General features: G+C 41.8%; 1 protein-coding gene across 1 annotated transcript in view; it reads right to left on the bottom strand.

Annotated features, from left to right (window-relative positions):
* Positions 1–23,892, bottom strand: part of LOC139651596 (transcription initiation factor TFIID subunit 4-like) — a 32,003-nt gene extending 8,111 nt beyond the window's left edge. Inside the window, exons 1-13 of the mRNA XM_071528569.1 lie at positions 22,713–23,892; positions 21,914–22,080; positions 20,839–20,931; positions 18,772–18,966; positions 18,032–18,154; positions 17,834–17,923; positions 16,133–16,312; positions 14,351–14,426; positions 13,188–13,293; positions 11,203–11,372; positions 8,125–8,255; positions 6,863–6,988; positions 4,484–4,540 (exon numbers count right to left, since the gene is read on the bottom strand). Of these exons, the coding sequence (XP_071384670.1) occupies positions 4,484–4,540; positions 6,863–6,988; positions 8,125–8,255; positions 11,203–11,372; positions 13,188–13,293; positions 14,351–14,426; positions 16,133–16,312; positions 17,834–17,923; positions 18,032–18,154; positions 18,772–18,966; positions 20,839–20,931; positions 21,914–22,080; positions 22,713–23,892 (2,694 nt within the window). The remainder of the gene's footprint in view (positions 1–4,483; positions 4,541–6,862; positions 6,989–8,124; positions 8,256–11,202; positions 11,373–13,187; positions 13,294–14,350; positions 14,427–16,132; positions 16,313–17,833; positions 17,924–18,031; positions 18,155–18,771; positions 18,967–20,838; positions 20,932–21,913; positions 22,081–22,712) is intronic.
* Positions 23,893–23,954: the final 62 nt, after the last annotated feature.

The following is a 23,954-nucleotide window of genomic DNA, read 5'->3' on the forward strand; positions in this document are numbered from 1 at the left end:
CTGGACTTACTGCCTGTTCACAAGCTGCAGGTGAACATGAACGTTCTCTGAAAACAGATCATTGAATTTAAACTACTGACACTATCCACAGATGAAACCGTCAACCTTGAATAAACCATCTCATCTTCTCATGCATGGATGATAACTGTGGATTGTAACTAGTGCTGAAACGATTAGCTGCTTAAGCAATTAGTCGATTGACAGAAAATTAATAGATTAGAATTTTGATATTCAATCGTTTTATCGTTTAAGTAAAAATACCAAATATTTGCTGGTTACAGCTTCTGAAATACTACGATTTGTTTACTTTTCTCCATTTCATATTATTATAAAATGTATACTTTGGTTTTTTATTTTTTTTTATTAAGAAATTGATTTAAAAAATAATCGATAGATTAATCGATAATAATCGTTAGTTGCAGCCCTACTGCAGCTAAATGGAAAAAAAAACAACTAAACAGCAGCTTATACAAACTATTTTATCTAATACTACACAGGTTAAAGTATAGATGCAATTTGTTTGGTTGATTTTAAAAAGTTATTGCTCATTTCCATAGCCTAAAGAATATAAGATTTTCCCCCAAAAGTATGTTCATACAAATAGCTCCAAAGCATCAGCAATTCCTGAGGAGATTAGCTCTCAAATATAAAATATCTGATCAAGATTTTACTAGCATGTCCTCAAAACAAAAACATAAAGGGCTTCTTCTTCTATCCACTGTTCCTGACACAAAATGGCTCAGTCAAAAATATCAGTACTGGTTTGGTCCTTCAAAAACACATGGCAGACATGACACTGGGGTTATTAAGTGAGCTCCTCCTCCACAGGGGTTTGGTTGAATTAAAGCTGCAGAAGAAGACTCAACAGGAAGCGTTGATGTCCCAAAACCATCAGCATCAAAACACTTTATCCTCCTTACACCAACATCTGATCTACTGAGCTGCAGATCAGCATATAAACGGCTCTGCTATAGCATGCTACTGCTGCATACTGATGGCCTTGACTGGGGGTGTGCGTGTGTGTCTGTGTGTGTGTGCGGGTGTGTGTGTAGGGGTGTGTGTGTGTGTTTGGGGGGGTGGGAGGATGACGAGGAGCTGAACGGACAGAAGACGTAATTCAAGGCAACATTTACATTCTTATTAAGACACTGTAATACTAATTGGAAGGGAAGTGATGCACATGGCGTGTACACACACACACACACACACACACACACACAACCAGACACACTCACATGAACAGATGCAAACACAGAGACACATAGACATACAGGGACACGTACAAAGACACACACACACACACACACAGCTGTGGTTCATAGGCTGGTGACATCGTACAGTGACCTCTGATCCGACCCTGGTGGCCAAGAGGGAGCTGAGGTCACCTGCCTGAAGACAGTTAGGGTGTGTGTGTGTGTGTGTGTGTGTCTGGAGGCGATCTATGGGCGACAGCAGGCTTCTCTACAGTGGGCAGCAGGACTTTACAGATATATCAGACTAGTAATATTATCAGTAATGAAGTAATATGGACAAAATATTAGGGACTTCTTCCTGAATTTGGGTCGCAACCCATTTTGCACAATCTCAACTGTCTGAAAGATTAAAAATCCTTCTCTAACTCGTCTGCTTCTGTTTATCTACACCTCTGCCTTTGTGATCGGTATAGATTTATAATAAGAGAAATCAATAAGGGATAATGGCTTTTACCTGGATTCACCTCATCAGTGCACTTCATGAAAAGAGTGAGTGTCCCTAATATGTTGCACATTCAGTGTATATATACACATTAGGGCTGAACGATTTTGAAAAAATATGTAATTGCGATTATTTTGACTGATATTGCAATTGCGATATGATTTGCAATATTAGAGGGAATGATAATTTTTACATCATTATTCTCATTTTCATTGAAAAACGTATTAAAATGATTATGATGTGATTTTTTTGCAGGGATCTGTACCAAACAAAGATGTTTTCTTAAGTCTGTAGAATATGAATTGTAGGCCAGGACATCTCTGCAGCACCACAATATTTAATTTAAAATGGTATTATCATATTCGATTAATTGTTCAGCCCTAATACACAAGTATGGGGCTGGCATTTATTCCTTTGTGAAACACACAGAGATGTTCAACACAAACCAAAAAATATGTGATTCCAGTCCAAAAACGTATTTTCACTCCGAACAAAAGAAAGCTATTTATCAAAAATAACAATCTCTGCTCTGCCTCTACTGTCAGCTACAGACTCCGTTCCAACTGTATCAAACTTTGAGACTTTTTCACTTTTTCCTTTTTCATACATTTGACTCTCAGCTCAACTCGTTGTAATGAGCTCAACTTCAGGTCATCTTTCAGGCTGCAGCTGCTCTCTGCTTTGAGCCCACACACGTTCTCCAGGAAATGGACCTTTTTCTAGTTCTAAACAAAATCCCAGAAACATTCATACGTGTGTTTTACAAGAACCTGGTCTAGAGGTGGGGGGTTATAATAATGAAATATGTTGATTAGCAATACTACCACAAACCTAAACCATAATCAGCAGACAGAGCGGTCACCTCCTCCCTCCCCTAAACTCTGCAGCAGTGCCGCCTCAGGCTGCTGTCTCCGTCTGATGAATCTGGTCCAGGCAGAAGCAGGTTGCATCTAGCTGACCCGGCCGGTCCACCGTGCAGCCCTAAAAAACTACTCTGATGGAGCCAAAAACTAGACTGAACCATCTCAAGGAATTATACATTAGATTGTAGCACAAGGTTGGAAATTACATGCAGCCGGCGGCCAAAAGCTGCTAAATTCTGCATAACTGTGGCTGGCAGGTTTGTCTGCTCTTCCAGCCTCTTTGGCAGTTAACCAGCCATTGTTTGGGAGTTATCTGTCAAAGTTTGCGCTTGTAGTAACTAAACTAAACCTTCTCACAGAATTATAGATGAGGCTGCAGTGCACTCTGTCCGTCCACAGACTGATTAAAAAAAATTACTTCAGGATGTACTGACAGTAGCATGTGAACGCAACAACTACAGAGGTGATTTTTCAAGATTTTAAGGGTTTTTTTGAACACCCAACTCCCATTAATTTCCAATGGGAGATTACCATTTTTCTGCTTTTTTGTGTTCCTATTCCTAACTAAATCCTGCAAGAAACGGTTTAGGCCCAGAATAGTTTGCAACAGCCCACTCCTATCCAAATATTTAGAATTATTTCCTTCCTTATCCTCATTTCTTTTTCAGTTTTTAAATCTTCAGCATTACAATACAGAACTTCAACAGAAACTGAAGCTCCTAAAACACAGCATCTGCTCTGCAGTAACTGGTTTGTGACCAGACTGCACTGACATGTCTCCACTTGGCTCTCATTCCTCCTCCCCTTAGGCCTGAGCAGAGAGACTTATGGGTAATGACCCTCGACCTCTGGAGCCCTCGGGGCCCGCCTGTGGCCGCCGCAGCGAGACGCTCCCTGGCTGTCGCCCCGGGGCTCCACTCTACAGGGAGGAGTCCAATATGAGAATAATGACTCCAAACAGGGTGGAGGGGTGTGTGTGTGTGTGTGTGTGTGTGTGTGTGTGTGTGTGTGTGTGTGTGTGTGTTTCTGATGGAGGCGGCACGGCACTGCTTATCAGCCAGTATGAAATTGGGAGTGACAGGTGTGGAGGGGGGTTTGAGGCTAAGTTTATATGCACACAATAATGTGACTATTGCCAATACTGCGAGTAAGGCAATAGTCCAAATACGTTGTTTACATGATTGTTTACACTGATAATTTGACAACTATGTAAACCCATAACAATCCTGTTTACATGAGTGAAGTACTTATTTCTATTATCCAGAGAGAACTGTGGATATCTGATGTTTAACTGCTAAAAAAACAATAACTTGTTTCCTGTCCCGCTACTACCAAATTTTACGAAAACAATTAGTCATGATTCTGCTCTGCCACAGCTTTTTAGCTCGGTTAGTCTGCAGCCTTCAGTGCTTTCCAACAGACACAAACTTGTTGTCACCATCTAAAAACCTCATGATCTCCACGTCTTGAAGCAGAAGAAGCATAAACTCCATCTCTCGTAGCTCCTGCTGCCGCCATCTCGGTCCAGCTCAGCACAGACCACACACTCACTTTTTCTCGACTGGAAAAACTCTTCACTGTCTTGCTCTTACTATCTCTATCACTCTCTCCTCCTCCTCCTCCTACATGTAAAACCCACAGCTGAATGGAGCAAGTTCACGCCCGTTCTCTGGTGGGTGTCAAAAGGCATTCTGGGAAATGTAGGAAATCACTAACTGAAGTAGAAGTAGACGAGGCAGGTTGAGGGAAAGCGGATACAACAAAAAAATAAAATTAACAAAATAACTCCTGGAATGTATTGAACATCACTGATAGATGATATATACCAGTGGAAGAGGATCTGAGGGGGATTTTTCCTAAGTTTCCTGCTCTAATGACTACATATGAATATTACATTAATATAGAAAATGTAGAAAATGTCTTACCTCTTTTGCCTTCTGCTTCAGTCGGGCCTGTTCAGGATCCTCTTGCCTGGCGCGACTCTGGAAATAAGGAGCAGACAGATCAGTTGGATTAGTGATTTTCCACCTTTTCATCTCATAGCCCCTAAAACAAAGTGATGCACCTCATGTTGTCGGTGGAAACATGTAAGAAAGGTGAACTATGACCCCCAACAATGTATTTTATTTTCCCTTTCCACGCTACATTACTTGATCAATTATTGGAAGAAGCCTAGAAGCTGAAAATATTCATTATTGAAAACATTCTCAGATTTTATAAATCATTACATGACCCCACCAGGGGGTCCAGACCACAGGTTGAACCACTGTGTTAGATCATTTAAGATTTAAAGTGAAGCTGAAAGACAGTAGAGATCCTCAGCCTGGCTACAGCTGGAGGAAAGCTCATTATAACAAGTGACTGTACACAGAATAAAGAAGAAAACAAAAACAAAGCAACCACTTCCTCATAAAGAGAATATATTTTATATTTGAAGAGTTTCACTTCAAAATGAAACCCACTAATTGAAAAAAAAAAAAAAAAAAGACGTTAAAATGAATGATAATTCAGCACATTAATGTGATGGTATTGAGCAGCTCCATGCAGCTGCTGAGGGGGAATAGTGTGAATCTAAGTGACTCAATACATTTTTTAATGTATTGAGTTTTAATACGGCCAGGGAATACTCTTCAATACAAGCAGATATAATCACCTCCTCAATGACATCTCTGTTGCACATCAAGGTAATTAGCTCTTTGTGTGTATGCGTGTGTGTGTCTGTCTCTAATGATGTCTTTAGAAGGTCACTTCTGTAATTATCTCTGCTTTCCTGTGTCTCTTCCCCCCATGGGACAGAGACACACACACACACACACACACACACACACAGGAACAGAGGACACCTTTAAATGGCATGTAACAAAGTTTCTAAACTGGATAATAACTGTGTGGGTGTGTTTGTTTTAGGTTTAGTTCATTTGCACCGCCGTCAAAAAGATAAAGACAAGAAATGTAAAAAAAAAGAAAAAAAAAGAAATGAAACTGTGTGGGTGAGACAAAATCAAAAACAAAACGGGCTTCTAAAAATATCTCACCTCGCAAGGAAATCAGACAAAAAACAAGATGAACAGAGACAGAGGTGAACTGGGCGACAGAAACACATCGAAAATAATAAAGGAGGAGAATGGCACACAGAAAACAAAATGCTTAAATAACAAGGAAATAAAATTAATTTCAAACAGCCCTGATACAGAAAATGAAACAGTGTGTATGTATGAACATATCCACGTCTGTATGAGTATGCATGAGTGTGTATGGATCTATGTTTATGGCTGCATATGTGTGTGTATAAATGTATATGTGCAGCTTTGCATTAGTCCCCCTGGTTTTCTGAGCTGTGCTGCAGAAAAATAATAAAACTACGGAGTTATGCAGGAAACCATCACACATGTTCTGCAGTTGTTTGCTGCCGCCTCATGATGTCACTGCAGGACGGCTGACCGACTTCCTCCCTGTCCGAGATCCCACAATGCTTTTCACCCTCACAGATGAGGGTGAAAAGCACAGAGGTTTTTTTGTTTTTTTTTTGTTTTTTTTTTACAGCTGATCTAAATGTTATTTCACTGTTTCTGGTCCAGTTTTTCCTCTTTATTGGCTAAAATATCCTTTGGTGCGTACAGTTTAGAAGTGGTTCTTGTTAGAGTTGCATTAAAACACATCTGACTGAGGGTTAAGCAGTTTGGGTGTGATGTCATTTAACTTAACTAAAACTACTAAAACTTAAACTATGATAATAGCTTTGATTGGTTAAAATATTATCTTTCATTTATAGGTTTTATAGGTAATGGCTTTAGCAGTTTTAACCAGAATCAACAGGTTAAAGAAATACCATTTCCATATTTGTGACTTATCCTATGCACAATGTGTCTATGGAATTGTTTAATTTACTTATTTATTTTTTTCAAATGCAGTTCAACATGATTTACACTTTCATCACAACTTACCTAGGCCTATTCTATTTTTTCAGTTTTGAAAAGATACATCCCTATTGTACTTGATCATTACATCATTGTTATTATTTTATTTATTAGGCAACAAGTTAGCTCTATGTAAAAGTTATTTATTTCTGTGTATGGATTCATTGACCCACTAAAAGCAATACATAATTTAAGTTGATAGCTGAATATGTTCCGTCTCCATTACATCTCAGTTTTTAATATTGCAGAAAGCCGCTTTTTCTTTTTGACAGGTGACCTATGCATGTATATAGGTGTGTTTGTATACTTGTGTACAATATACACTGTATTTGTGTGTGTGTGTGTGTGTGTGTGTGTGTGTGTGTGTGTGTGTGTGTGTGTGTGTACCTTGGCAGCCTTCAGCAGCATCTCTCTCTCTTGCTCGTCCTTCCTCTGCTTCTCCATCCTCTCCAGCTGCTCAAAGAAACGCAGCTGAGAGCGAACATCTGAAGACTGTTCATACACCTCCTCGTCCTGATGGAGGGATGGAAGGAGGGAGAGAGAGGTGGAGGGAGAGAGAGAGAGAGAGAGGGGGTGATGAGAGAAGAGGAGATGTAGAAAGAAGGTTAGAGGGAGAAGGAGGAAGAAAGATGGAGGGATAAGAGTAGAGGGAGAGGTAAAAAGGAAAAGGCAAGAGAGGGAGAGGCAGGTAGGGAAGAAGAGAAATAGGAAGAGAAAGAGGAAAATTGGAGGGAAACAGAGAGAGAGAGACGTAGAAAGTAAAGTTAAAGAGGTAAAAGGATAAATGTAAGTCGAAGGAGAGAGGAGAGAAGGAAAAAGGAGCAATAAAGGGAAAGATGGAGGAATATAAAAAGAGGTAGAGAGAAAAGGTAAAGAGATAGTGGCAGAGGGAAAGAGGGATAGAGGAAAGGCTTAAAGAGAGAGAGAGAGAGAGAGCGAGAGAGAGCGAGAGCGAGAGCGAGAGCGAGAGCGAGAGAGAGAGAGAGAGAGAGAGAGAGAGAGAGAGAGAGAGAGAGAGAGAGAGAGAGAGAGAGAGAGAGAGAGAGAGAGAGAGAGGGTTATAAACGCAATGTTCTCCTTCCACTGCTCTCCTCACTATCTGGGTTTTAAATTCCTCTGATTTTATAATTTTAAAACGTGACTTGGAAGAATAAAAACAGACTGGGCAACATGTGGTCCTCAGACAGGTTTAAACACTATCTGAGGACTACATGAGGAGTTTCAAATCTAATAATCCACTAGTTGAAAAATATGACACCTACTTTAATAAAATGAATGCTGGCAGAAAAAGTACAGTACACTATGGATTACTGTTAAAGGTATGACAGCTCTGAAGACCTTTGCTAATAAAATAGTTTTGGTTTTGAGGACAGAATCATCTGCAGTTTTGAAATATTGATTGATGAAATCTTTCCAAAATCAATATATAGAGATTTGGAATGAAAGAAACGAATTGTGATTGAACACGGACCGATATAAACTCTGTAAGAAAGTTGCTTTACATTAGTTGCTGCTGATCTGTTGCTCGTGCACTCACACAGCAGCTCCGGACCCAAATCTTAAAATATGCAACATGCTCGTTCTGACTTAATTTTTTATCTGTATTTATGTCCTTTATTTTTATCTGGATTCATGTGGTTCGGCCTTGCCTTTCCCCCGTCGGCACGGTGCTGAGCGACGGCTGAAACCTTCTCCAGCAGGGAGCGTAGTCTGGTCTGGGTGGCGTGGGAGATGTAGTTCACCACCTCCACCGGCACCTCGGTCACTCCCAGCTTCTTAGCTGAGGAAGGGAAGGGAAACCAAAGAGAAAGTTAGAAGCTCGTCTGTCTGCACTGTGCCAGTAGTCTTGGAGTAATAATAATAATAATAATAATAATAATAATAACAACAATAACTTTATTTATATAGCACCTTTAAAAACAGAGTTTACAAAGTGCTTTGACAGACAAAATGCAAAAAAGCAGAATACTCAAATTATGAATTTAAAGGGCAAGAAAACAATAATAAACAAGGATTAAATTCATAGGAGGACAGAGGTGGAAAAGAGCAAACATTCAAGTAAATAGTGGTATAATCGTAGGATGAAAACCAAAATAAATAAAATAATAGAATAAAAGTAAGATAAAATTAAGATAGAGTTAAGATGAAAGATAAAAGACGTAAAAAGAAATAGAAAGACGATAAAAGATAATAGATTTAAGTTCAAGTTTCAAAGGTTCCCCTAAGTTTCCTCGTTCAGACCATATTTCTTAAAGATTTGGCATATAAAAATATTTACCATTTCAATATTCCATACTTTGTCTATACCTTAACTTCTTGAGTGGGTTTGGTGACTTTGGGAGATTTTGTTCAGAGTTCAGCATGATGTGGCAATATCACGGCCAACTCACAGACTTGTCGGACCGTCTGGTAAAACTCTTATGTAAAGGTTCTTAGCATAAAGTAACAGTAAAAGATCATGAATATGTGGATAACTCAAATTTGATAAAAACGTAGATAAAACATTATAATTCCAAGCTCATAAGCTATCAATAAATGACTGTGTTTAACTTTTATTGATCAGGGGAAGGTTTGCGGCTCCTTTTCAGCAACACTCTGCTTCACATTCAGACAGTTTCACACATTCCCACCTGGGAGGAGCTCAGTACAGACACAGACTTCTACTGCAGCTTCTAGACTAGAGTAACTGGGGATTAAGTACTTTGCTTAAAGGAAAAATCCACTCTTATATACTCCTACGCTGTTACATATGTGTAATTATAATAACTGTGTAACTGTGCGGCTCTAGAAAGAAGCCCTCTCTCTTTGGTTCTGAGGGACTGACACCAAAACCTGACGTTTACCGCTGATGTTCTAGATCCTGAAACATTTTCTACCATCAAACTCCATTATAGCTGCGGGAAATATCTTGTCTATGATTGACCAGTTATCCACCAAGAAGAAAAATACACCAAACTACTAAATGTAACCTAGAAATGCAAAGTGCACCACCAACAGCTGTTTATAACAGTGTGTTGACAGGGTGTTTTTCCCTTCAACCTCTAGCGTTCCGCTTCTGTCCTTGGACTAATTTTAAACCCAAACCCCAGAACTCATTGGGTTCTTTCACCGACAGTGGGCACAAACGTTTGAGGGGACCCGGCGCCGTCCCGGTCACGTGACACGGTACCGGTGGGTCGAGTGGACTGCCGCAGTCGAGTGCACAAAGAGCCAGCGGCCGCAACAGAGCCGACCCACTCCTAAACACGACAGACGGAGTGAGAAGAGGAAGATCACTACCGCTGAATGTAGTTTAATTTAGACTACCATAGTTTATCTAATATAGATAGAATACAAATTTACCCATTTTGAGAATCCATGTCTCATTTACATGTTGTGCATCCCAATAAAACGGCAACATCAATTGTGAATGTCTGTATTGCATTCTTATGGGAGATGAGGAATTGTAAAGATAGATGGGTTGTGAACGTTTCTTTTGATACATTTGGACTTTGCGGACTGCTTACTGGTCACATTGAGGGTTTCTGCTTGGGTTGGTGGCTGATTTTTGCTGCTTATTCAGAGCAGAAGGGTCAGCAGCCCGCAACAGGGAGGGTCCAGTTTAAAACGAGCACAACCTGCACCCAGTCAGTACGTCACCTTCTGACCCTTGAACCCCTTAAAACCCTTTAGGAAAGATTGATTTTGAGTATAGACGGTCCGATGAGTATTTATTTGGCGTTTTGATATCTGCTTGTAAAAAAGCTCTTACCAGATGTTGGTTGCTTCCTGACCCCCCCCACAATACAGGAGTGGATAGACTTGGTAAATTAAATATATCTAATGGAAAAAATTACTTTTTCACTCAGTCTACAAAAAAATACATTTATTAAATTCAGGTTGAAATGGGTCTCTTACGGACAGATTTTGTGGAAGTGACAAATGAATAATCTATTTTTGTTGTTTTATTTTTATTAACAAAACTCATCATTGTTTTTTCTGGTCTCCTACCTCCCTCTGTTGTCTCTCCCCATATTTAATTTGTTGAAGCCTCTCCCAACTCTATATAGACACATCTACCTTTCTCAACCTGTATAAAAAGTTCTATAAACATACAATTGTTGTATTAAATAAGAAAATTTAGAAGGATTTCGGAAAGGAAAGAGGAAAATTGTACATGTGTATAATGATACAATTCAACTGTGTAAAACCTCTGCTTATCCATATCTCTACTGTATTGATGTATGTCTCTTGTAATTTAAATCCCTGTTATCCCTAAATAGGTCTGGGCGATAATTCAATATTATCGTTTATCGTCTTTCAGTGGAATCATATCGTGATGATATGAAGATATTTTGATATCGTGACACACATTTCTGCTGTCTAAATTGATGATGACAAGCAAATTTACTTAAAAACTCTCATAAAATGAGGTATGGTAGGAATATTATTTGAATATTTCTGTTTTGTTTGACATCACACCTAACATTACCATTCGGTTCAATGAGATGAACATTAATTTTATTATTTAACGTGATTTTCCATACATGAACCATATCGTGATATATATTGATATCGAGAAAAATCCTTATGATTATCATGATATTGATTTCAACCATATCACCCAGCCCTATCCCTAAATAAAGAATTAAAAAAATTAAAAAAACCTTAAAACCCTTAAAGCCCTTAAACATCTCAACACCAATACCAGTCCCACATTATGACAGAACCCCCCCCCCCCACAGTACCGGTGTCCAGGATGCGGCGGTGCAGCAGGCCGGTGGGCAGGAAGGCTTCGTCCTTACAGGAGCGGATCTTGGTGCCGACGATCTCCGAGCTGGTCGCCAGGATACGGGCGTTCTCCTCGTTGAGGTTGACGCCGGCCATGGACGCCACGTCGTTGATGTCGTCGTCATCTCTGAGGACGGCGGAGGAGAGAGCGCAGTGTGTTTAGGAGGCAGGAGGCCGGTCTTTACCGGGACTTTTGGGTTTCGGCGGCGAGGTACAAGACGAGGCTGAGTACCGTCGACAGCATCAAAGTCTCCACCATCACAGTAAAGAACGCCCCCAAGGGTATTATCATGGCTTTAATTAAACTGTTACCGATGTATGTGTCCTGTCTGACAAGTTTTCTTCCAATTAACATACATATATTAGAATAAAAACAGGGAAAAACAAGAAAGATCACTAACCGGCCTCCTGGTTTACCACAAGAGTTGGCATAGCAAACAAAAAAGCATGACTACCTGTGACTTTATGGTAACTGTCAGCAAACGTTTTTTTATTTTATTTAACTATTCAGTTTGCTTGGTTGAAACGAGCTGTTGTATGCTGCACAATTTAAGTCAAGACGTCTCCTACATATTTCTGAACAGACTTTAGAGTCTATTACTGTCATCACAGTAGAGACACACGGTGTTCTAGTGTGTCAACTGTCCAATCATTAAAACCATATTCCCCACATTTCCCTCTTAATTTTGTATTTATCCTATTTTTTTTTTTTATTCTACAAATTGACACATGGGTGGCCAATGAAACCGTCATAGCATGGTGGAAAAAAATACAACCTCTAATAACTGTATTTAAAGATGCTGGTTTGGAAGGAAAGAGATCTACATAAATGTTAATCCATTAACAATTCCTACTGCAACTTTAAGACATTTTAATACTTTTTAAGGCCTTAACTTTAGGAGGCTTTTTCAGAATCTTAAAACAGTGGTTCTCAACGTTGGGTCCGGGGACCACCAGGGGTCCGTGAGGGGGTCCCAGGGGGTCCCCAGCAAATTGATGAATTGTTAAACTTCATCATTATTTAATTTGCAAGAAGTTAACACAATTAGAGAATGTAGAAGAATGAGTTTTGATCATAGTTTCTCTGTTATCTCTCTACCTACAATACAGATAGTCATGGAATTCTGGACAAAATCATGTCTAATAAAAATATTCTCCACGGCTCTAATATGGATGGTTGAGAACCACCGTCTTAAAGCACCGGCCGACAGCCTGCAGCCTCCTCTCTCTCCTGCTCTGAAACACTGGGAAGGTGATGCAGACGAGGTCACAGGTCACATGACATCAACCCAGAGAGCCGCGACTCTGATCCATCTGGACCACAGCATAAAGACTTCAGACCCGTGAGATTTCTGTCACCCTGGTAACACAGAAGCTGGGATGCAGAAGGCAGATGCTGCCCTCACATGGTTGCTCTGTGTAACTACATGTCCAGGCCCGGCTCGTCACTGGCGGCTCTCAGCCAAAGTCAACAGCAGCTGTTCTCAACCTTTTTGGCTGGTGACCCCGTAACATGAAGCGATGCCTACTCCAGGGTTCCCACACTTATTTCACAATTAAATTCCAAAACTTTTCCATAACTTCATATCAAATTTTCATGACTGCACTACTGTGGTGTAATGTAAAGCACCCTTCATGAAGGCTATGACACTGAAAATGTGTTTTGTTGGACTCACAGCAACCACTTTGCAGAGCAACTGCACTACCTCCTGCTCATTTTTGTTGTGTTTTTCAAAATGAGTCCTGTACATATTATTTTCAGTATCATTATTTAAAATGTCATAACTTTTCCAAAGGTTTAATGCTATTTTACAATTTTCCAAAACATTTCCAGAAAACAAGTTTTCAAATTTCACAATTTTCCCAGGATTTCATGCCTGTGGGAACCAGTGTACCAACCCAGTGTACAGAATATATTTCAGCCAATGGGTTTATACTTTACCTGAATGTCCCGCCCCCTGGGTCACTCAGTTTCTTCTGATTGGCTTGGGCTGCTAGGGTAGCAGGACTTTTGCCAGCTATAATCGTTGGTCCTCTCACAAGTGCACCTGGAAAAAAAAACAATCAATATCACCAGCTGATATCTTCATCAAATTGCAGGTATTTTCTGGAGCCAAAGTCATAATGCAGAAAACTGTAAAATACACTGTAAGGGTGAGATCACACCTACAGTTTGCTTTCTTTGGTTCTTTTGAACCAGAGTGTAAAACTTTGTTTTGTTGCATTTCTGTACTTGGTTTGTTTACATTCACACTGCACAGTTACAATCCATCCAAGGCTTGTAAACAAGTCACATGATTCACAAATGGCTTGTTTATTGGACAGGGTTTTGGTAACCTATCATCCTGCCAGGTTAGAGACTTTGGTGGTGGGGGAGATTCAAAACAAATCTGATTCCAGTCCCTGTAATTATAACTAATCATAATAGACTTGTCTGTCTCTTCTTCTCTGGTGTTCATACCAGTTAAGAACACATGAAGAAATATGAATATGAGCATCAGTGCAGACTGCGGTTTGTTATGCCAGGCTTTCCAAGCATGAGGAACTGTTGGCTCTCACATATCAACATCCGTCTCCTTCTACATATAAACCCTTGTGTTTTAGGGTTTTTTCCTGTAGTTAGTTAGCAATATGTTCTCACTCCTAACAAACCGCACTGCAGTTCTCTTACAGGAGGACCGAGACTCGCATGTTCGTCTCGATGCTGTTATTTGGTCCTACCAGAGTTTGAATGGCATTGTTCTCTCCTGGACAAATGAAGCAAACTAAAGGAATAAACGCTCCAGGCTTGGAATAAACCATTCCAAACATGCTTGGTGCGAACACACAAAGAACAAGATCTGGGCCAAAGAGTTTTTGCAAATACTTTTCTAGGCTGTTTCAACCTGAGAGCACCAGAGGGGAGGGGTCTGCCACACAGGATAGTACCAACAAACACCAGAACGTTTAGACAGTCACAGCAAAGTGATTGAGACTGAAACTTCTTTAATTATTCTGAGGTAGACAACCCCTTCCCCTCTAGTAGTCCAAATCAGGTTAAAAGAAACTAACCCTACATTAATTTAAAACACTACTGGAGCTGGTCTGATGGGTGGTGTACTGCACCTTGGGGTCTGATGGTCTGAGTGATGACCATGGGCATACGGGTCTGGACTGTCTGGACGCCTGGTCTCCTCACACCCTGGATAAGAAGAAGAAGGAGAAAAAAAAGAGAGACATTACAGACATTACATCAACAGGAACCGAGCATGAGGGTCATTTTAGTCTTGGTTTCCATCCCTGTTCTGGATTAAGTGCATGTTGCAGAGCTAAAGACTTTGCTTCATCATAATAATAACTAGGATTTGACTGATATCGATACCTGAAGGACAGCTGATCCTGAGTTCAAACAGAGGCTGGCTTCCAGCCCGAGTTCCTTTCTGCAGTTAATTTCTACAGAATAAAGCAGTTTTACTGCTGATCTAAATGTTATTTTTAGTTTTAGTTTTATGTCCAGTTTTTCTCTTTACTGGCTAAAATATCCCTTGGTGCATACAGTTTAAAAGTGTCTGTTTTTGAAGTTGCATTTAAAACACTTTTACACTTTGACAGAGGGTTTAGTAGTTGGGGTATGACGCAATTTGTCTTACTTCATCTATGTTAACTATGACAGTTGTTCTGACTGGCTAAAATATTACTCTTAAAATAACAGATTACATAAAGCATGACATAGCTTTAGCAATTTTAACCATAATCTGTAGATTAAACAAATAATACAAATAATACATTTCCATTTCTATGTACTTTGAAATGTGTTTATGGAGTTGTTCAGTTTACTTGAATTTGTTTTCTCACATTTGATTTACTCAAATGCAGTTTATAACAGCTTATAGGCCTATTCTATTTTTTTTTTAATTAAAATTATTATTATTATTATTATTGTTGTTGTTATTATTATTATTATCTTATTTATTATGAGGCAACTAGTTAGTTGTATGTAATAATACTTCTGTTTATTTACCTCTGATTCATCATTGCTCCATCAAAAGAAATACATAATTAAAGGATAAGGCCGGTGTTTTTTAATGCATTTCTTACCGTCAACAAATCCTATGAAAATAACAAAATCAACAATGCGTTTGCTCTACTCCCGTTACTTTCTGACTTCCCACGTACCGTTTTTAGCCGTCAACCCGGAAGTCATCGGCTCCAATTGTAAGCTAAAAACCTTGAAATACAGCTCACAAAGACATAGTTTACATTTTAAAAATCGCTAACTGTTACCATGAAAAGTCAGACTGTTGTAGTTATTACCAAATCAAATTCAAATGGGAACAAATTCTTTATTACGCCGGGGACTATTTTCGGTGCTACGGAACTACTTTCCTGAGATCGCAAAGTGTTTACAGCCGGCTTATTAAATTGTTTGAGGAAAAAGTCGGCCGGCCCGGTGCATCGTGAAGATGAAATATGTTGCAGAGCAGCAGCATGGCTCTGTGACGGGTTTTTAATCGTTTTTTTAATACAATGGAGTTCTTTGGCTGCTGGGACATGGCTGCATTAGGCACCGGCTACATGGACAAGACTTGTTGGCAAAACAAAATCATTGCTGATTTTGTTATTTTCATAGGATTTGTTGACGGTAAGAAATGCATTAAAAAACACCGGCCTTATCCTTTAAGTTCATAGCTGAATATGTTCTGTCTCCATTTCATGAAAATGTCTATCTTACTTGTTTTTAATATTGCGAAAGATTTATTTTTCTAACTGCAGATTTTTGACCGTTGTCCCAAGGAATATGACTTTTTTTTTGGAAAGCTGCAGGGATTAATAACATAGATATCTGGTTAATAAGTTACATACATAGCTAGTTAAAACGTAAAATCTAAAATATCTAGATCATCATACCAAGGCTTGGTTTGGGAGCGGCGCGTTCAGTCTGACGGTGCTGGTGACGGGGCTGCTGGGCAGCCGCGGTCTGATGGTGGTGGCGACGGCGCCGGGGGCACCCATGGGTGGGGTGGAGGTGCTGGGGGTGGGAGCCTGCTGGTTGTTGAGCAGAGACTGGCGAAGGGCGGGGAGGCTTTTCTGTGGAGCGAGAGAAAACACTTACGGGTTAAACATGGCATCACATTACGATGAAATATTATGAAGATGATTCCTTCAAGGCTTGATTGATTAATTGATTAATCCATTAATGATGTATGTGAGTAAGTGAGTGAGTAATTGAGTTGGCAAGTAAGTGAAGGAGGGAGAGAGTGAGTAAGTAAGGAGTTAAGTGCCTGAGCGAGGAAGTAAACAAGTGAATGAGTGAGTGAGGGACTAACTAAGTTATTCAATGAGTGAGTATGTGTGCATCTATCTGTAACGATTAGTAATACTGTCAAATTTTACAATATTTGAGCTGGCATTAGCTTGCTGAAGGAGCACTGCTGGCTTCACTAAACATTGGGATAACATTTCCAAAGTTTAAAAACAGAGCGATTGAAGAGGCAATGTACACACTGAACGTGCTATATCTTTTAAATCAGTTACAGTAGTAAGGCACACTTTTACAGACTTGCTCTTATGTAAGATTTTTATTGATTTTCCTTTTTAATTTTTATGGTTCATTTAAATTCCTTTCTTTAATGCCTTCTTTTCTTATTTGTCTACTGCTGTTATGCCTTTGTTTTATTGTCTCTCCATAAAGTACATTGTAAATGCTGTTTTAAAGAAGTGCAGTACAAATAAAGTTGTTTATTAGTAGTACTAGTAGTAGCAGCAGCAGCAGCAGTAATAGTAAGAATAGTACATGTTTAAAAATGTTTTTATTTTGTTTATTACTGTATCTTTTCTTTTAATTGAGTTCATGCGTCTCTTCTCTGCTTCGGCTACTGGTTTTTCCTACTCGGGCTAATACCATTTCCCCTTTGTTTTATTCACATTTTTACTTTATGTTAAGCACTTTGAATTGCATTTTATATATGAATTGTGCTATACAAATAAAGTTTGATTGAAACAGTAGTAGCAGTAGCAGTAGGCAGTAGTGGGTAGTAGGTAATACATGGCAGTAGTAATAACAGTAGTAATAGTGGTAATAGCAAGCGTCCAAAACCACAGGTGAATTTTGAAGCCAGTAACAGGAAGTGGTGGCAGCAGCAGTTCCTCTAACATCCGCTAGAGTCCGGCTCCAAAAAGACTCCAAACCGCCCAACTCCATTCAAGTCAATGGACTACAAGTCAATACATTTTTTCCACAAGAGGTTATGGTCTCAGTAGCTAATTTCACTTCTTCTAATGTGTGTCCTTATAGCGATTTTCAAAAAATAAGTGTGTCATTAACGGGATATAACGGTTATAACACTGGGTTGTTTTCCTAGTGATTGACAGGTCGCCTGTCCAGTGATTGACAGGTCGCAGTTATGGGCCCAAACCCAAACTCCACCCTCGGCTTCGCTTTGCCTGCTCTGACTCCAAAAAATTTCCGTAAACCCAATCTCCAGGCTTCAAAACGGCCCTTCAGAAACCTATGGGTGACGTCACACTCACTCCGGCCATCTGTTTTTACAGTCTATGGGTAACAGTAGCAGTAGTAACAGTACTATGGGTAGCAGTGGGATGAGGTACCTTGAGGAAGGGGATGAGGTAGGGCTGTGGGGAGGACTTCAGCTCAGCCTGCAGCCGAGTGGTGAACTCCTCCGGCTCAATCTTAGCATCCTGAACAAAGAGACCATTAGAGATATCGTTAGAAAATGACAAGCGATCGGGTGGAAATCCCACCTGCGAACATCGACTCGTGGATTAAAACTGAACGTCTGGACTTACGAGTAGATCCTGCACCAGGGCCTTCACATTCTTGGATGTGTCTGGGGAGGGGGAGTTGTGGGACGCCAGCTTGATCAGCGTGGCCAGGAAGTTCTTGCATTTCTTTACGTTTTCCTGCATCTCCTGTGGGGGGAAAAAATTGTGTATACTTTAAAAAAACAGAATTTAGTAGACTTGAAAGGGCAACACCACTCATTTTAAGAATTCCCATTTGTTATGCCTATGGGTCTAGGAATGAACAGCTTATCCAAAATGTGTATAAAGATGTGTTCGCTATGACAGTGGATGTTACTGATGACATTACTGACTTTTTTTTTGTGATGAGCTCTGTAAAGCATTTTGTGCACATTTAAAGCAGTGGTTCTCAACGTGGGGTCCGAGGGACCACCAGGGGTCCTTGAGGGGGTTCCAGGGGGTCCCCAACAAATTGATGAATCGTTAAACTTCACCATTATTTAATTTGGAAGAAGTTAACACAGTTAGAGAATGTAGAAGAATGACTGTTTTGATCATAGTTTCTCTGTTATCTCTCTACCTACAATACAGATAGTCATGGAATTCTGGACAAAATCATATCTAACAATAAAAATATTCTCAGATTTGGGTCCGAGAGACAGAATCTCATCAAATGGGGGTCCGTGGCTCTAATGTGGACCAAATTAGGGTCCTTGATATGAAAAAGGTTGAGAATCACTGATTTAAAGCACCTGATGAGTAACTGTAACTTGATTTAAACCCACCTGTGACACCACGGTGGCTCTGGGGGCAGGCGTGGCGGCGGGAGCGGGAGTCGTGCTGGTCAGGGTGATGGTGGACGGCACGCCGGCAGGCTTGGCCAGGGCCTGCCCCCCCGCCGTGATCACTGTCTGGGCCTTCTGAGGCGTGGTCATCTTCACCGACACCGCCGCACCGCCGGGGGCCACAGTGATGGCCTTCTGAGGAACGGACAGAACCACCAAGGAGGGAAGTTACCACCAGCCAAATTTATATTCACATTTAGCTGACCCTCTAGCCCAGAGGGACTACAGTTTGTTTTCTTTGGTCCATGGAAAAGTTGACTTTGTTGCATTTTTTGATTTGGTTTGTTTACATTCACACTGCCCAATTACAAGCTTGTAAACAAAAGTCACCTGGACTCACAAGCAGCTCGTTCATTGGACAGAGTTTTGGTGACCTGTCATGCTGCCAGGTTAGAGATTTTGGCAGTGAGGAGTCAAAATAAATCTGATTCCAGTCTCTGTAACTTTTCTTGTCTGACTTGTCTGTCTCTTCGCTGTAACTAACCTTCTCCGGTCTTCATACCAATTCAGAACACAAGAGGAAATAGTTGAATATCAGCATCAGTCGAGACTTTATGTTGTTGTACTAGAATTTGAAGCATTTCAAGCAACTGCTGGCTATCAGATGTCAACATCTATCTCCTTCTACCCATGATCCCTAGCATTCTGGGGTGGTTTCCTGTAGTTGGTTGGATTCTGTTCTCACTCCTAACGAACCGCACCACAGTTCTCTTGTTGGAGGACTGAGACTCTCGGTGCCGTCATTTGGTGCCAGCAGAGTTCAGATGGCATCGTTCTCACCTGGACAAACCAACCAACTACAGAAATAAACATTCCCGAGTTGAAATAAGCCGCTCCAAACATGGTTGGTGTGAACGTGCCAGGACTCAGGTTCAATTGAATTGATCCTGGATCCAATCCAGGATCAATTCCAGTCAGTGTTCCAGTTCAAGAGACAAGTTCAAGTGACAGCGTAGTACATTTTTCCAGTTGAGAAAAGGTGAGAGTGGAGAGCATATTGCCATGTTGCCGACCTGGTTGTTCAAATGACAAAAAAGGCGTTGAAAAGGGCGTTGTAAATGGTAAATGGTAAATGGACTGCATTTATATAGCGCTTTTCTAGTCTACCGACCACTCAAAGCACTTTACAATGCCTACATTCACCCATTCACACACACATTCATACACCGATGGCGGCAAGCTACTACGCAGGGTGCTGGCCAACCATCGGGAGCAATTTGGGGTTTAGTATCTTGCGCAAGGACACTTCGACATGCGGAGCCGGGTCGAATCACCGACCTTCTGATTAGTGGACGACCCGCTCTACCTCCTGAGCCACAGCCGCCCCATTGTACATCACACACTACCGCCGACAGATCCACAAAGATGGACACTGTGTCTGCATTGCATTCTGGTCTCTCTCCTGCTCCTGTGGGTGGAGAAATTGGTCTCTCTCCTCTTCTACGATGGATTTCTCCCTGTATGATTGTTGAGCGTCTCTTGGTGCAAAATGGCGGCTCTAGAAAGAAGCCCTCGCTCTTTGATTCTGAGGGACTGACACCAAAACCTGACGTATACCACTGATGTTTTAGATCCCTGAAACATTTTCTGATATCAAACTCCATTGTAGCTGCTGGAGTACCCCCAATCTACCAATACGAGTTATCCACGAAGAAGAAAAATACAAACAATAAAGCGGGCCCAGAAATTCAAGGTGCATCGCCAATAGCAGTGTTTTTTTTTTTTAACAGTGTTAAAGGGTTATAAGGTGGATTTTCCCTTCTTCTCTGTACTCTTTTGTACTTGTTATGTTTCTGCAATCCAATGAAGCGATGACATGATTTAAGTATGTTTTAACATTTGTGACAATTTCTCAGCTAATTTTGTTGAATACCGAGTTACTATTTACTGATATATTGTTGCCAAAGATACCACCATGGAAGTTTAATTGCGATCCTTGCCTGTGTGTGCGTGTGTGTGTGTGTATGTGTGTGTATGAAACAGAACAGACACCTGGAAAACACCCACCTGTACAGTTGTGGCAGAGGGTGAGGGAGACTGAACCATTCTGGTCTGGCCGGGGGACGCCAGGCGGACGGTCTGGGTCGTACCAGGAGCCTGCTGAGGAGGAGGGAGAACAGCAAAGCATCATGGGGCATCTTGTTAGTAACATTGGCAGCGTGTAGTTCACATCCGGACACTTCTCGCGCACCAAAATGATCATACTACACATTGGACATACACTGCATGCTCATTTTACGTCACTCTCAGTATGTTAAAGGAATAAGCCGCATTTTTGGGAGGCTGTCCCGTCGGTGTACTGCGAGTACTTGTATTGTACAGTATATTAGTTTGAGTACTGTATATCTAGTCCTCAAACTAGATGTATTATTATTGAAATTTTATACTTTGACATAAATTTCTTGAATTTCCACTCCACTCAGAACAGACAAGAGTAGAAAGAGAATAGAAAAGAGTATAATCGAGTAGAAAGTATGTATATAGAAAGAGTACTTCACGTGAATTTTAGACCAAACATCCCATATAAATGTAACTTAGACTAATTTCGTAGCACAAGAAAAAGTCAAGCAGATGAATACATTTTAGAGCCACTGTACATTTGATTCACACAGAGAAATAGTCTTTCTCTTCTCAGTTATATACAGTCTTTGGTCTTTGCCTGTTCTCAAACTTTGTCCCTGCTGACCACCGTACACTCTGTCTGACCGTGAGCCAATCAAATCCAAGTCAATCAAAGTTAGTTGAAACTTGTATACATGCAAACATTATTTCCATATGGCAACACACAGCAGGTGTGAGGACAAAAAGAGACCAGTTGTATAAGTGGTCAGCAAGTTTTAAGCTAAAACTAAATCTGCTTTTGTTTCCTTACTGAATATTTCACACAGCAGCAGATTCCATACGCAAAAAAAGCATTGAAAACAAGTAAGATGACACTTCTCTGAAAATGTATATTCATTATTTGGGTGGTAAAATTATTCTTGGCAGGTTTTTTGTTTACCACCACTTGGCAGGTGAGCCAAGAAGTTAATTTCGGACTCTGGATAAACTGTACAGCAGCAGCCGTGTTCCTGGCACCTACCGGACTGGGGGTGCTGACTCGGATGGTGGCCCCGGCCGTCGGTGTCGCAGGTCTGGGGGAGATGTTGGCCACCGTCTGGCCCTGCTGGGTCTTGGCCTGGGCCTGGGCCAGGACCTGCTGGGGCACCATCACCAGCTGGCCCGTCTCCGTCCGAACCAGAACCATACCTGCAGGAGGGGGAAACGGTCACCTGCACATTCCTCTGACAACAACGCACTTCACTCCTAAAGCTGAAACACTGACGGACAGATATGGTAAGCAGAGGAATCAGTCATCCTTAACTGGGGAGGGAAATTACCACCAGCCATCTGACAAATGCTGGTAACTTTTGCCCGTGGCTGGTAATTTGGATACTCTAGGAGCCAATTTGGCAGGTAACCAAGCATGATTTGGAGATCGTATTCTATTCTAACAAGTGTAGCAGAGTTTTTTAGGTGCTCGGGGGTATGCAACATTGGATTGGCATACAGCAACAGTTCATATACATGCTCGCACGTCAGATCCCAACACTATCCAGCATCTCATTGGGCCTAATCAACTCTTATTGAGGTGCTCCTATGAATCTGGCTGCCATTTCTGACTGCACCAAAATTGTTGCTGGGACTCTAAAAAGTTAGTGTCCTGCCCTGCTAGTGACTAATCAACTCTTTCATAAAGGTAACTGGGAGTAGCCAAGCAATGCTGACTGCTTCCCTCTGCTCAGGGTCTTCACAGCCATGTTGAGTGACCTATATAAGCGGTGTCAGCCAGCAGTGATTCATCATGGCAGTGAATGTGTAGCATCATTGTGTCTGCTTACCAGAAGGTATGGTGAAGCCAGGAGGCAGCTGGATGGTGGTCTGCTGCTGAGGCCTGACAGCCAGCTGCGGCTGGGGAGCGGCGGTCCTGGTGGGGCTCGCCACCAGCCCGGGTCTCTGCTGTTGGATGGAAGTGGCCATCACAGGAGGGCCGGGCTGCCTCACTATAGTCACCGCAGGTTGACCCACTCCGTTGACCGCCGGCTTCACCCCAGCAGCCAGCGTCACAGCGACACTGGTCCCAGTCTGAGGCTGGCTGATGGGGGAGTTGACTGCAGGCGGGGGGGTGCTGCCCAGGATGACAGAGTTGCCAGATACGGGCTGGTTGGCCACCAACATCTTGCTGTGCATCAGAGGGTTGCTGTGGTTCAGGACCTGAGATGTAGAGGCTGCCGGGGAAGGGGCACCCTGGGTGACCAGAGGGGCACCCTTGGGGTCCACTCCGTTCTGGGACACGCTGGCCACCGGGCTGGGGTGCCTCTGCAACGCTATAGCGGGAGCCGCCACTGCAGGCTGAGGTACGGGGAAATTGGGCTGCGAAGCCATGGACACGATAATATTGGAGCTACCAGCGCTGACAGTACTGATAACAGTGCTGGCCCCGGCTTGGGGAGGGACAGCGGGCGAGTTCACCAACTTCACCGCTCCAGTGTTCCCGTTTAAACTTTGTAGTCCGGGGGAAGCAGTCCTGATAGCCGCTGCTGCGAGGATGTTTGGGCTGGGAGCCGGAGCTGGACCCACAACAGCAGCCCTGTTGAAGCTAGCAGCAGCAGACTGAGTGGGCAAAGTTACGGATCCTGGTACGGGAGAAATAGTAGGAGGAGATGCTCCAAGTGTTTGTAGACCGGCTCCGGCGTTTATTACGGCCCCGGTAGCGACAGAAGAGGTAGAGGAGGTGAGGATTTTGCCGGAGAGCGGCTCATTAGCGCCGGGTTCCTGGTTTAACCCCGCTTTTGGATGCCCTTGTTGTGGCTGCTCCAGAGACCCCACTTGATCACGCAGTTTCCCTGAGAACTGACTGACAGCGCCCGAAGGTCCCTCTCGTTTTATGTCGGAATATGAAGCAGCAGAAGTCTTTTGATTACCGAGTTGTGATTCCAAAGAGCCAACTAAGTCGCTAACTGCTTTCTCATCCACCTCATTGAAGAGCATGTCCTCCAGTGGGTCGGAGGCTCCCGCCATCTTTGATGTTGGACCGTTGTGCAAATCGTATTTTAGAATGTACGCATGCGCGGAGGACCCGT

This window comes from Centroberyx affinis, unplaced genomic scaffold (assembly GCF_046629955.1).
Source record: "Centroberyx affinis isolate AG114_WGS23_722 - 3 ecotype Tasmania unplaced genomic scaffold, CSIRO-AGI_Caff_v1 ptg001690l_1, whole genome shotgun sequence".
Classification (NCBI taxonomy): Eukaryota; Metazoa; Chordata; class Actinopteri; order Beryciformes; family Berycidae; genus Centroberyx; species Centroberyx affinis.